Here is a 12,399-nt window from a genome sequence, read left to right as displayed (position 1 = left end):
TGCCCCTGTCCTTACCCCCAGCCTTTCCAAGTCCCACACCATCGATTATTAATGGAATCGTTTCAATTTATCGTTAACCTGGGGAAAACTGGGAGGATTTCACACCTTGGTTTAAAGATGAAGTGATCTCTTTAATGGGGATTAGAGTAATGGCTTAATGCAAAAGATTTAGTGTCTTTATCAAAACCTTTTCAGTAACTGGTCTTTAGAATCTAAATTCACTTAAAGGTTTTAAAGAGCAAGCAATATAATATATGTAAATATGGGAAGCTCACAGCTTCACAGTTTGTTCCATGGATTGGATTACCTTGGATTTCTGAACACAGGAAAAGGTGGACATTGACTGTTGTGTTGACGTTTCTGATGATCACGTTTAATGATCACATCTGTATACCTGGAGACTCAGCACCTAAATGGTCGTTTTTACTCTTTGAGAAAAAAAATCGGGGTTCTTCCTACAGAGAGATGCTGTTGGTTGCATGTGCCCAAAATCTACCATAAATACAGTGGCACATGACTTTAGCCTCTTAGGCATCAACAGCTTGCAGGCTGCTCTCAGAACCCACACATCCTTTAACCACCCAGGAAGACATTCTTCCTTTCTCAGCATTCTTTAAGGATGATAAATTTAGATGCTTAGTAATAAATAGTATCCCACTCATTGCTGACAATGCAGTGGGGATATTTCCATTCCAAATAAGGTTCTTTTTTTATGTTTTTGTTTTCTTTTCTGATAAAAGAGGGAAGTTCTGCTGACTTCTGATGTCTATCTGATAAAGAAGAAGATGAATTATGTTTACCAGGGAAGGGAGTAGAAAACAATAAATATACAGGGTGTCCATAAAGTCTAAAAACATGACCTAATAATCATAATAATGATAACTATGTTTCTAAACTTTGTGTACATTATCCTTGACATTTAACAAATGCACATATGTTTCCAGTAGGATCATTAACACTTGGCCTTTTAATTGTAACAGTGTTGGTTTGGTGGTAGTTTCTGTTGAAGTAGACTGGATTTCTTTTGCCTTCTTGGATAGTAAAATAATTTATTGCCTCTTTATGCTTGAAAACAAAATCATGACACTGAAACAGCAAACAGTTCCCTAGATGTTTGAAGCAAGAAGTGTTTTATTGCACATTGATGTCCAGAGTTAGTAGTCTTCTCAGCCAGATGGGTAAGGCCGAGCACTGGCAACTGTCCATGAAATTCCCTGACTAGAGGCGATGGAGGCATGGAGATCGGAAAAGGCTGAGATGGAAGCCAGAGAGGTCTAGGAAATGGGCCTCCCCCCACCAATAATTTTCTTTGATTTGGGGTTTTGTTCATTTGGTAATAAATTAACGTGGCTCAAGGGGGTATGCAGTGAAAGTTCTCCCTTCTATACCTTTTCTAGTCCATTTGTTCCCCTCGTCAGAGGTAACCAAGATTCCCAGTCTCTTGTGTTCCCTTTAAAGGATGTGTGTTCCAAAACAACTACACACAACCACTCTTTTTTCCCACTTTTGTGCAATAATGGGGGCTTATACTGTAATGTTCTGCAGTTGCTTTTTCACTTAACATGTGTCTTAGGCCAGGCATGGTGGCTCATGCCTGTAATCCCAGCACTTTAGGAGGCCGAGGCAGGTGGATCACCTGAGGTCAGGAGTTTGAAACCAGCCTGGCCAACATGGTGAAATCCCATCCCTACTAAAAATACAAACATTAGCCAGGTTTGGTGGTGGTGTGCACCTGTAATTCCAGCTACTCTGGAGGCTGAGGTGGGAGAATGGTTTGAACCCTGGGCAATGAGCGAGTCTCCATCTCAAAAAGGGAAAAAAAATTATATATATTATATATATAATATAATATATATAATATATATAATATATAATATTATATATTATATATATAATATATTATTATATATATTATATAATAGAATATATTATATAATATATATAATAGAATATATAATATATATTATATATATAATAGAATATATAATAGAATATATAATATATATTATATATATAATAGAATATATAATATATATTATATATAATATATATAATATATATAATATATATTATATATAATAGAATAATATATATAATATATATAATAGAATATATATAATATATAATATATATAATATAATATATAATATATAATATAATATATATAATATATGTAATATATATTATATATAATATAATATATGTAATATATATTATATAATATAATATATAATATATGTATATAATATAAAATATATATATAATATAATATATATTTATATATATTATATCATATATATCATAAATATATATATGAGAGATATATGAGATATATAATATATTATGTATGATATATATGATGTATATTATATATAATATATATGATATATATGATGTATATTATATATAATATGTGATATATATTATATATTAATTATATGTATTATATATTTATATTATATATAATATATTTATATATAATATATTATATATTTATATTATATATTTATATAATATATAAATATATAATTATAATATATTTATATATTATATAAAATTAAATTATATATAATTATATATATAATGTGAGAGTATGCTGTATCAATTCATAAGGGGCTTTATCTTTTTTTTTTTTTTTTTTTTTTTTTTTTTAAGAGATGGGGTCTTGCTTAGTTGCCAGGGCTGGTTTCGAATTTCTGGCCTTAAGTCATTCTCCCGCCTTGGCCTCCCGAAGTGCTGGGAATCCAGGCTTGAGCCACTGCACCTGGCTGTCCTTTTTATAGCTGCATAGCATTCCATTCATTGGCTACACTTTATTTATCTGTTGTTGGACATTAATATGGTTTCTGATCTTATGCTGTTACAAGACTGAATGAACACTACTGAAAGGAATAGCCTTGGTTTCTGTCATCTTTCTCATATTTTAGTATATCTATGGAATAAATTTGTAGAGGGAAGTGGTAGTACATGCCTTTATAATAGAAAAAAGCAGACTTTCTCTAGCTCTTGCAGTGTAGAAAAAAAATGGTAAGATTTTCATCAGAACTGGCCTACTAAAGCAAAATAGCCATTAATAACAGCAAGCTTTTTTGTTTTGTTTTGTTTTTTGTTTTTGTTTTGAGACAGAGTCTTTCTCTGTCACCCAGGCTGGAGTGCAGTGGCACTATCTCAGCTCACTGCAACGTCCACCTCCTGGGTTCAAGCAGTTCTCCTGTCTCAGCCTCCCAAGTAGCTGGGATTACAGGTGCGCCCCACCATGCCTGGCTAACTTTTGTATTTTTAGTAGAGATGGGGTTTTGCCATGTTGACCAGGCTAGTCTCAAACTCATGACCTCAGATGATCTGCCTGCCTGGGCCTCCCAAAGTGCAGTAATTAGAGGCGTGAGCCACCACACCTGGCCAAACAAGCTTTGTTTTTACCTGACCTTAGACTAATGGAAATGTAGCATTTCCTTGGTCAAACCTTTACGTTGCTGTGAAGCTAAACAAACTAAGAAATCCCTTCTTAGTTGGATATGTTGGTGAATGTCTCTTGATTCTCACAACAACCCGACATGGATCCAGTCTGATTTATGAATGTCATCTGTCCTTACTCTGTGCACAGGAAGTTTTAGTTCACTGGAAGACATATCCAGATTCCTAGACATGTGTTAACAGTAAAACTAAACTAAGGACAATGGCCATTTTCAGATCAGTGCATTTGATTTTGTTTACATGTCCTTTCTAAAAGGAAGCCCTTCTATTGCTCAAAGCATTTTTGTGAAACACTTATATACAGGATAAATGTCTTGTTCTGGCATTATACTTTTTCAAAATGTATTCACTGACTTAATCTCATTGGAAGGTGTATACTGAGAAGTGTCAGCCCGTTATATTCTAACACCATCTGTGAAATTCAAACAGATTATCCTTGATTGGGAGACTTGTGATTTTTTAGCATTATCATAAGACCTTTAACAAAATTCTTTTATCAGATAATTTTGGTAAAGCATTATGCAGAAAAAGAAAACTCATAGCCAAGTTCAAAATTTTCATTGCATCTATAAAAATCTTTCATTCATATTGGAAAAATCTGAGCATTCGTTCATGTTGAAGAATGGTGTCATTTATTTATATGAGAACGTTCTGCCCAGAAATCAAGAAAACCCCATTTATATCACTAGCCCTCCTTGGTAAGTTTCATGGTCTGAAACAAGATGTTGAGCTATGGAAGTCTCTGTTTTTCTATCCAAGACCACAAACTACCATACTATGTGACATTAGGGCAGGATATGAACAATACCATCCCCTTCATTTCACTCCATATGCTACCCTCAGAGGAATCTTCTTATAATGCCCCTGTTTATTAGCCATCAGGCCCCCTTTTGCCTGCAGCCCAAATATATTATGCCATTCAAGGACCCCCAGCATTAGAATCTGTCCTAACCTTTTTAATCTGACCTGAACTTTCAGCTGTAGCCAGTGCTATTCCACACACTGTAGACCACGTCTTGTCTTGATCATGTCTCCCACACTTCTGCTTCCTCCCCTTGGTACACTCCCTTCTCCTCTCTGCATCTGCACAAATGCTATTCATCCTTTACACCCAGCTCAAATCTCTTGACTACCCCAGCAAGTAGTAATATCTTCCTGTTCTAATTTCTCCAGATCTTGTCTGTCTGTGTTACATATTCAGCTTTTCCAAGGGTTCTTTATTTGGCAAACTATTTTTGCCTCATCTAGATTGCTTTCAAGATTTCTTACATATTTTCTATCTTTTACTCTCTCTTTAGTAACCCTACACATGCTAAATACTCAATAAACATGGGATTGGTTGTAATTATTAGTTCAGTAATATCAGGTGCTTCAAAAATGATGCTATGAAAACATTGTACTAAAAAGGAAGAAAACAATATTTGGAGCCAAAGAAATGTTTCTTGATTGAGTTCCTTCCTGGCTGTCGTGCTGGAAGCTTGGAGAGATGTCCATTTTAGGCATTTGACTGTGATCTCAGTAGGAGGGATAGGTTTGCCATCCTTCTTGAATCCCTGATTTGTATTGGAAGTCTCAGTCGTCATAGGAATTGACTCATGGTATAAAACAATTGGGAAAAACAAAGGAGATGGATGTGTGTGGGATTACTGATAAGCAGCCTTCACTAGAACATAAGCTCTTGGGGCCCGTGATTGTGCCTTCTATGTACACACACATGCATGTGCACATAAGTGCCTCCATATGTTTGTGAGATGACTTGGAAGTGTCACGATTCTGAAAGATTGTCATGTTTTGTTTTATGTTCTACAGTTTTAGCTTTTCCTGCGTATCTGCTGGGGATAAATCAGGACCGGTTGAAAGAAAAGCTAACAAGCCGGCAGATGGATAGCAAGTGGGGAGGCAAATCCGAATCCATCCACGTGACCCTCAACGTGGAGCAGGCCTGTTACACCCGGGATGCGCTCGCCAAGGCCCTGCACGCCCGGGTCTTTGATTTCTTGGTAGATGTAAGTAACACAAGTTGATGCTGGTGATGCTTCATATCTTGGCTATAAAGAGTAAAACTAGTAGGCTGGGCGTGGTGGCTCACACCTATAATCCCAGTACTTTGAGAGGCCAAGGTGGGAGGATCACTGCAGCCCAGGAGTTTGAGACCAGCCTCTGCAACGTGGTGAGACCCCGTCTCTACAAAAAAACACAAAAATTAGCCAGGTGTGGTGGCATGTGCCTGTGGTCCCAGCTGCTCAGGAGGCTGAGGTGGGAAGATCATTTGAGCCTGGGAGGTCAAGGCTGCAGTGAGCCGAGATTACGCCACTGCACTCCAGCCTGGGGGATAGAGTGAGATCCTATCTCCAAAAAAAAAAAAAAAAAAAAAAGGTAAAACAACTAAGGGTTTTGTGTTCCTGTTCTGGCTCCTTCCTTTCACCCATTACCTTACTTCATTTTCTGTCCTCTCACTCTGCGATTGCTGAATCCTGCTTTTCCTTCTAGAACTGCCCACCAAGATACCTTAGCTAAATCTACTATGGTAACAAGTTTCTTCTGGACAAAATATTTAGTAAAGCTAGGACTAGAGACCAGAAAAAGAGGAGACCCAAAGATTTAGGAATATGTTTTTCACATACTTCTATGTTACAAATTAACCCAAAACCTAGCGGCTTGAAACCATAAGCACTTATTTTCTCAGTTTCTGAGGGTGAGATATTTGGGATCAGCTGAGCTTGGTGGTTCTGACTCAAAGACGAGGTTGCAGTCAAGACGCTGATTGGAACTGTGGTTGTCTGAAGGCTTGCCTAGGGTTGGAGGATCTGGCTGCAAGATGGATTGCCCATGTGGCTGTTGGCAGGAGGTCTCAGCCCCTTGCTGCATGGACCTCTCCTTGAATATCCTCATAACGTAATGGTTGGTTTTCCCCAGAGTGAGTGATCTGAAAGAGAGAATGAGCAAGAAGCCAGTTTTTTATGTTCTAATCTTGGACTCAGGTGTTGTCACTCTGCCACATTCTGTTTATTATAAGCAAGTCACTAAGCAAAGTCCACACTTAAGGGGAGGGGAATGAGGCTCCACCTTTTGGAGGGAGGAATATCAAAAACTTCTTGCATGTATTTTGAAACTATTAGATATTTTTGGTTATGGCATAATTATGTGTGTGTGTGTGTGTGTGTGTGTGTGTATATACACACACACACACACACAGTGGGGGCCATTCGATCCAAAAGATAGATAGATGGACAGATAGATAGATAGACACACACACACACATAAACTCTTACATATAAATATGTATTTATATATGTATATCGCATATATATTCTGACAATTAGTCTTTCAGCAGTGTAGAGCTGCCAGTAACAATCTATGTTAATCACTGTAGCCTCTAAATGGTAAAATAATAATAGCAGGCACTTATATAGCACTAAATATGTAAGTGCCCAGATACTGTTCTAAGTATTTTAAAGAGAAAAAACCCTCACTTAATTCTTACAACAACCCTGTGACTTAGGTATTATTATCTCTGCTTTACAGATAAACTAAGGGAGGCATAGATTGATTAAGGAATTTGCCCGAGGTCACTCTGTTATTATGTGATTGATCTAGGAGGCCCTAGATTCCTAGCTAGTTTGCTCCTTTGACATTTGTATATTCAAGCTAGAAGGACCCTAGTTAAGGGACAACAGTTCGGGCCATTCAGTCCAAAAGATCTGTATTTGATTCCAGGCACTAACATCTATGCGGCTTAAGGTATGGTTAGTGTGGTTAGAGGAGGGTCAGGCAGGACAGGGTAGGAGAACTATTCTAGGTACTTTAGTGGCTATTTAAAGGATAACATTGCTTGGGAAGGTCACGGTCATACTAAACAGAAGTCATGCAGTTAGGTTGTCCAGACCTCTCATTTTACTGAGAAGGGAACTTCAGGCCTGAGCAATGGTGGTTTTGCCCAAGGCCAGTCAGCAAGAGGGCGGTGCAGCCTGGGACTAGAATCCACATCTCTTGTCTGTTTGTTCAGAGCACCTTCCAGCACTGGGCTTCCTACCTACCTACCTTCCTTCCTGTCATCTGTCAGTTTTTTTTGTAAATAGTAAAAGTACATGAATACTCATGTAAATGATCCTAATTTGAGGTGGGATTTACTGGGCACTGACTGTGTGTTGTGTATGATTACTCATTCGCTCACAAAAGATGATATATCATTTTGTTTGCCTGGAAAACACCTCTGGTACTTCAGAATTCATCCAGGTATTCAGCACCTCAAATAATTTTTCGTTTACACTCCTCCCCCACTGCATCCCCCACCAAGCCCTCTATCCAAACCTCCCCTGCTATCATTACGTCTGTTCCCATGAATTGCTTGGCCTCTTCTCACAGTGATTAAGAACACAGATTTAGGCATCATACGGCTTAAATTTAGTCCCAGACCCTGCTTCTTACATAGAACAACCTTAAGCAAGTCTTGGTGTATCCATGTGGAAAATTGGGAAAATAATGGTATCACTGCCATTTTGAGAACTGAAATGGGAATTAAGTGAAACAACACATTGAGAGCACTTAGCAAACCCTGGCAAAGGTGAATGTTCAATAGATGTAAGCTGCTTCTATTATCAATTCAAAAATAATGACTATTGTTACTATCTGCAGATAGCTCACCCTCTATATAAGCTCCTAGGAACAAGGATTGTCTTGTCCTTAGCATCCCTGGCATATTGTGTTGGGTCATCATTAAATGACTGGTGAATGGAAGACAATGGAAATGACAATTACAGATCCTTTAGTGTGGGTTCTTCTTGTGAAATAGGTTTTACTTCGATCATCCAAGATGACATTTTCTTCTAATTGTTAAGACTTCCTGAAAAAGCTGACTTGGCCAGAAATTAATGGTTATCATCATTAAGCAAACATTTTTTGTTTCTACTGTACTCGCTTTTCTGAATCCTGGTGGTTTTCCAAAGTACTCGACTTTGGACTGAGAGATTGTTAATGCAGCAAGTCTCCTGCCTTCACATTGTCCTCTGTCTCCTGCAAGCAGTAGTGTTTGCTGTGTAGAATCCAGCTTCCTTTTCCCCAATGCATGCCCGTTTTTAGTATAAATGGAAAGGAGTTCACTGCCATGCTGTTTACTTTCTCTAGTCGATCAATAAAGCCATGGAGAAAGACCATGAAGAATACAACATTGGCGTCCTAGACATCTATGGCTTTGAAATATTCCAGGTAAGGCCAGTTTGAATAACCAGGGGTTGAGGAGGGTGACATATTTCATCTGGCCTGCAAGAAATAATTCTAGGCAATGCAAAAACAAAAAAACAGAAAACAAACCACAACAACGAAAAAAACCACTCAGGCTCATTTTTGCCTTTGTGAATTCTTCATGTACCTTTACCAAATTAGTTTCTCCTAAATATAAACTTCTTTCTATTGATGCATCCAACATTTCTATTAAAACTTTTCATATGAAGACATTTCAATAAATCACTCCAGAAATGACTTTTAAATGATTTTGTGAAAGAATTACATGTGAATAACTTTTTTTTTTTTTCAGAAAAATGGCTTTGAACAGTTTTGTATCAATTTTGTTAATGAAAAACTGCAGCAGATTTTTATTGAACTGACATTAAAGGCAGAACAGGTAAGCAGTCCCTCTTCCTTCATCCTATTCTATTTATAATTTATTTTGTTTAAAAGGGTATATAGATTTCCGTCTTTTGATAATAGATTTGGGTTCCAGTCTTATATTAGGAAATGCACCTAATAAAGTCAGGCAGAAAAACCATATGCCGTTGTGGCATTTTAATCTATGAAATATAAATACCATCTGCAGCATTTGCCGTCTTCTTTAAGCAAATGATGCTGTGGTGTTGGACGTAAGACTGGCTGCTTTTACTATACTGACTCATTGAGTATGTGGGAAATGGGAGCCTAGTTCCAGCCCCGACTGTCTGTGGCATATACTGTGTTCCAATAAAAGACTTGGTTTCCTCAGATCTACTCCATTTTCAATCTTCCCTAACAATACATGCATTTTTAACAAAGCTGGTATTTGAATACTTACCTGAGGTAACATGCCTTGCTATAGTTTCTTCTAAAGTTCAGTGCAGGCTGGGTGCTGTGGCTCATGCCTATAATCCTAGCACTTTGGGAGGCCGAGTCGGGAGAATTGCTTGAGCCCAGGGGTTCAAGACCAGCCTGCGGGACAAAATGAGACCCCATCCATACAAAAAAAATAAAATAATTAGCTGGATGTGGTGGCATAAGCCTATAGTCCCAGCTACTCTGGAGGGTGAGGTGAAAGGATTGCTTGAGCCCAGGAGGTTGAGGCTTACATCATCACACCACTGCACTCCATCCTAGGCAATAGAGCAAGACTCTGTCTCAAAAATAAATAATAGCCAGGCGCAGTGGCTCACGCCTGTAATCCCTGCACTTTGGGAGGCCGAGACGGGCAGATCACTTGAGGTCAGGAATTCGAGACCAGCCTGGCCAACATGATGAAACCCCATCTCTACTAAAAATACAAAAATTAGCTGGGCGTGGTGGTGTGTGCCTGTAGACCCAGCTACTCAGGAGGCTGAGGCAGGAGAATCGCTTGAACCCGGGAGGCGGAGGTTGCAGTGAGCTGAGATCGTGCCACTGCACTCCAGCCTTGGCGACAGAGCGAGACTTCGTCTCAAAATAATAATAATAATAATAATAATAAATAAATAAATAGTTCAGTGCAGTTTCCATTGTTTCCTGATAGCATATTGTTTAGGATTCCTGGGGCCACCATAACAAAGCACCACAAACTGAGTGACTTAAAACAGTAGCAGTTTCTTCCCTCCCAGTTCTGGAGCCCAGAGTCTGAATTCAAGAAGTCCTCAGGGCCACACTCCTTCTCAGGATGGGGGGAGAATCCTTCTTCTTCTAGTTTCTGGTGGCTCCTGGCATTTCTTGGCTTATGGCAGTTTGACTCCAATCTCTGCCTGTGTCTTCACGTAGCCTTTTTCAATGTCCCTCTGTGTCTATATCCAAATCTCCATCTCTTTTCTTTTATGAAGACGCCATTTTAGCTTTGCGCAATGGCAGTATTTTAGCCAGGGAGGTTTATCTGAGGCATGATTATTGCTAATTGAAAACTTTTCACAATACCCTGCCATGACGACTTGAAATATAGTCGGCATTGACAATTTTTGACAGTCTCTGTGGAGAGTGAACTATAAAAAAAAAGAAAAAGAAAAAGAAAGACACCATTTTTTTGGATTTTGAGTTCACTCTAAACCCAGGATGACTTATTGTGAGATGCTTAGTGAATTACATTTACAAAGACCTTATTTCCAAACCTCACATTCTGAGGTTCCAGGTGGACATGAAATTTGGGGGTATACTATTCAAGCCATTACACACATCAAAGGCTGTTTGGAGTCATTTAGTTATGGAAGTGTTTATGCCTCTGCTTAGGAAACACCATACCAGGGGGTTTCACGTGAGCTTCTGCCCTGGAACCTGCCCTTGGTTGTTTTGCTGTAGCTACTCTAAGGGGTGGGGTAGGCTAGAGGTTCACATGAAACCCATTGCTACCATTGCCATCTAAGTCCCTACCACGTCTAGCCCAGTCTCCTGCAGTAGTCTCCTAACTTGCTTGGTAGTTTCCATATGGGTTTCCCGTGATCCTCTAGCCTTCCCCAACCCTTAGAGTAGCCAGAGCAAAACAACCAAGTAAGAGCGCAACAGCCAGTGAGATGGGATGGGGGAGGCAGGGGCTAGATCATATGGGAACTTGTAGGGCATGGTTGAGACTTTGGGTGTTACAGTAAGTGGAATGAGGACCCACTGAAGAATTTTGAGGGAGGAGTGGCATGATCTGATTTGTTGTGTTTTTGAAAGGGTCACTCTGGCTCTATAGACGTATAGAGTGGGGTTAGTCAGGGGAAAGCAAACTAGAATGGAAGTTTAAAAACCAGTGAGGGGGATACTGCAGGAGACTGCGCTAGACATGGTAGAGACTTAGACGGCGATGGTAGCAGTGCAGGTGGGGAGGGGGAGTATCTGGAGAGTGAGAGCATGGGACTTGCTCAAAATTATTAGCAATAGCCAAGAAAGTAAGAGCAATCACGGGTGATTCTTAGCTTTATACCCTGGATAACAGGACCGATGGTGACACTATTTACTGGAGGGTTAAGATTAGAAGAGGGGTTGTTTGGAGGTCATGGGAAATATGGAATCAGAGTTCCTCTAAACAGGTTAAGTTGAAGAGGCCTATTTATTATACATCCAAGTGAAGATGCCAATCTGTAGAATGGATTTGAGTCTGGAACCCCGTGGCGAGGTATAAACTAGAGAAATAAATTCAGGGGTCATTAGCCTGTAGGTGGTATTTAAAGCCCTGGGATTGATTGAAATCACCTAGAGAAGGAGGGCTGAGAAAATGAGAAGGCTGGAAGATTGAGCCCTGAGACTCTGCTACATATAAAGGTCTGGAAATAAGAAACAGCTAGCAAAGGAAGCTGACAAAGTGAAACCAGTGAGGAAAGAGGAAAAAACCAGGATGGTGTCATAGTGTTCAAGTTAAATGAGCAACTAATAGATTGAAGAACCTTCCCATTAAGTACCTGGATGCTAATCTGTACTCCTGTCCTATATTCAATTTTTTTTTTTTTTTTTTTTTTTTGAGATGGAGTTTCGCTCTGTCACCCAGGCTGGAGTGCAGTGGCACAATCTCGGCTCACTTCAACCTCCACCTCCTGGGTTCAAGCAATTCTCCTGCCTCAGCCTCCCAAGTAGCCGGGATTACAAGCACGCCCCACCACACTCAGCTACTTTTTTTGTATTTTTAGTAGAGACAGGGTTTCACCATGTTGGTCAGGATGGTCTCGAACTCCTGACCTTGTGATCCGCCCACCTCGGCCTCCCAAAGTGCTGGGATTACAGATGTGAGCCACCGCGCCCAGCCCTATG

At 39.3% G+C, this 12,399-nt stretch overlaps 1 protein-coding gene and 1 non-coding gene across 2 annotated transcripts in view; both read left to right on the top strand.

Moving 5' to 3' along the window:
* The window catches only part of MYO1E (myosin IE), a 238,128-nt gene that overhangs the window by 148,882 nt on the left and 76,847 nt on the right, over window positions 1-12,399 (top strand). The window contains exons 10-12 of the mRNA XM_054451269.2: window positions 5,284-5,480; window positions 8,599-8,679; window positions 9,008-9,094. Of these exons, the coding sequence (XP_054307244.1) occupies window positions 5,284-5,480; window positions 8,599-8,679; window positions 9,008-9,094 (365 nt within the window). The remainder of the gene's footprint in view (window positions 1-5,283; window positions 5,481-8,598; window positions 8,680-9,007; window positions 9,095-12,399) is intronic.
* Window positions 10,513-10,653, top strand: LOC129014931 (U4 spliceosomal RNA). Its single transcript, XR_008494449.1, has one exon. It is a non-coding gene; the product is annotated as a U4 spliceosomal RNA (small nuclear RNA).

The sequence above is a fragment of the Pongo pygmaeus genome, chromosome 16 (assembly GCF_028885625.2).
Source record: "Pongo pygmaeus isolate AG05252 chromosome 16, NHGRI_mPonPyg2-v2.0_pri, whole genome shotgun sequence".
NCBI classification, from domain to species: Eukaryota; Metazoa; Chordata; class Mammalia; order Primates; family Hominidae; genus Pongo; species Pongo pygmaeus.
This window is presented reverse-complemented; position numbering and strand designations above follow the sequence as displayed.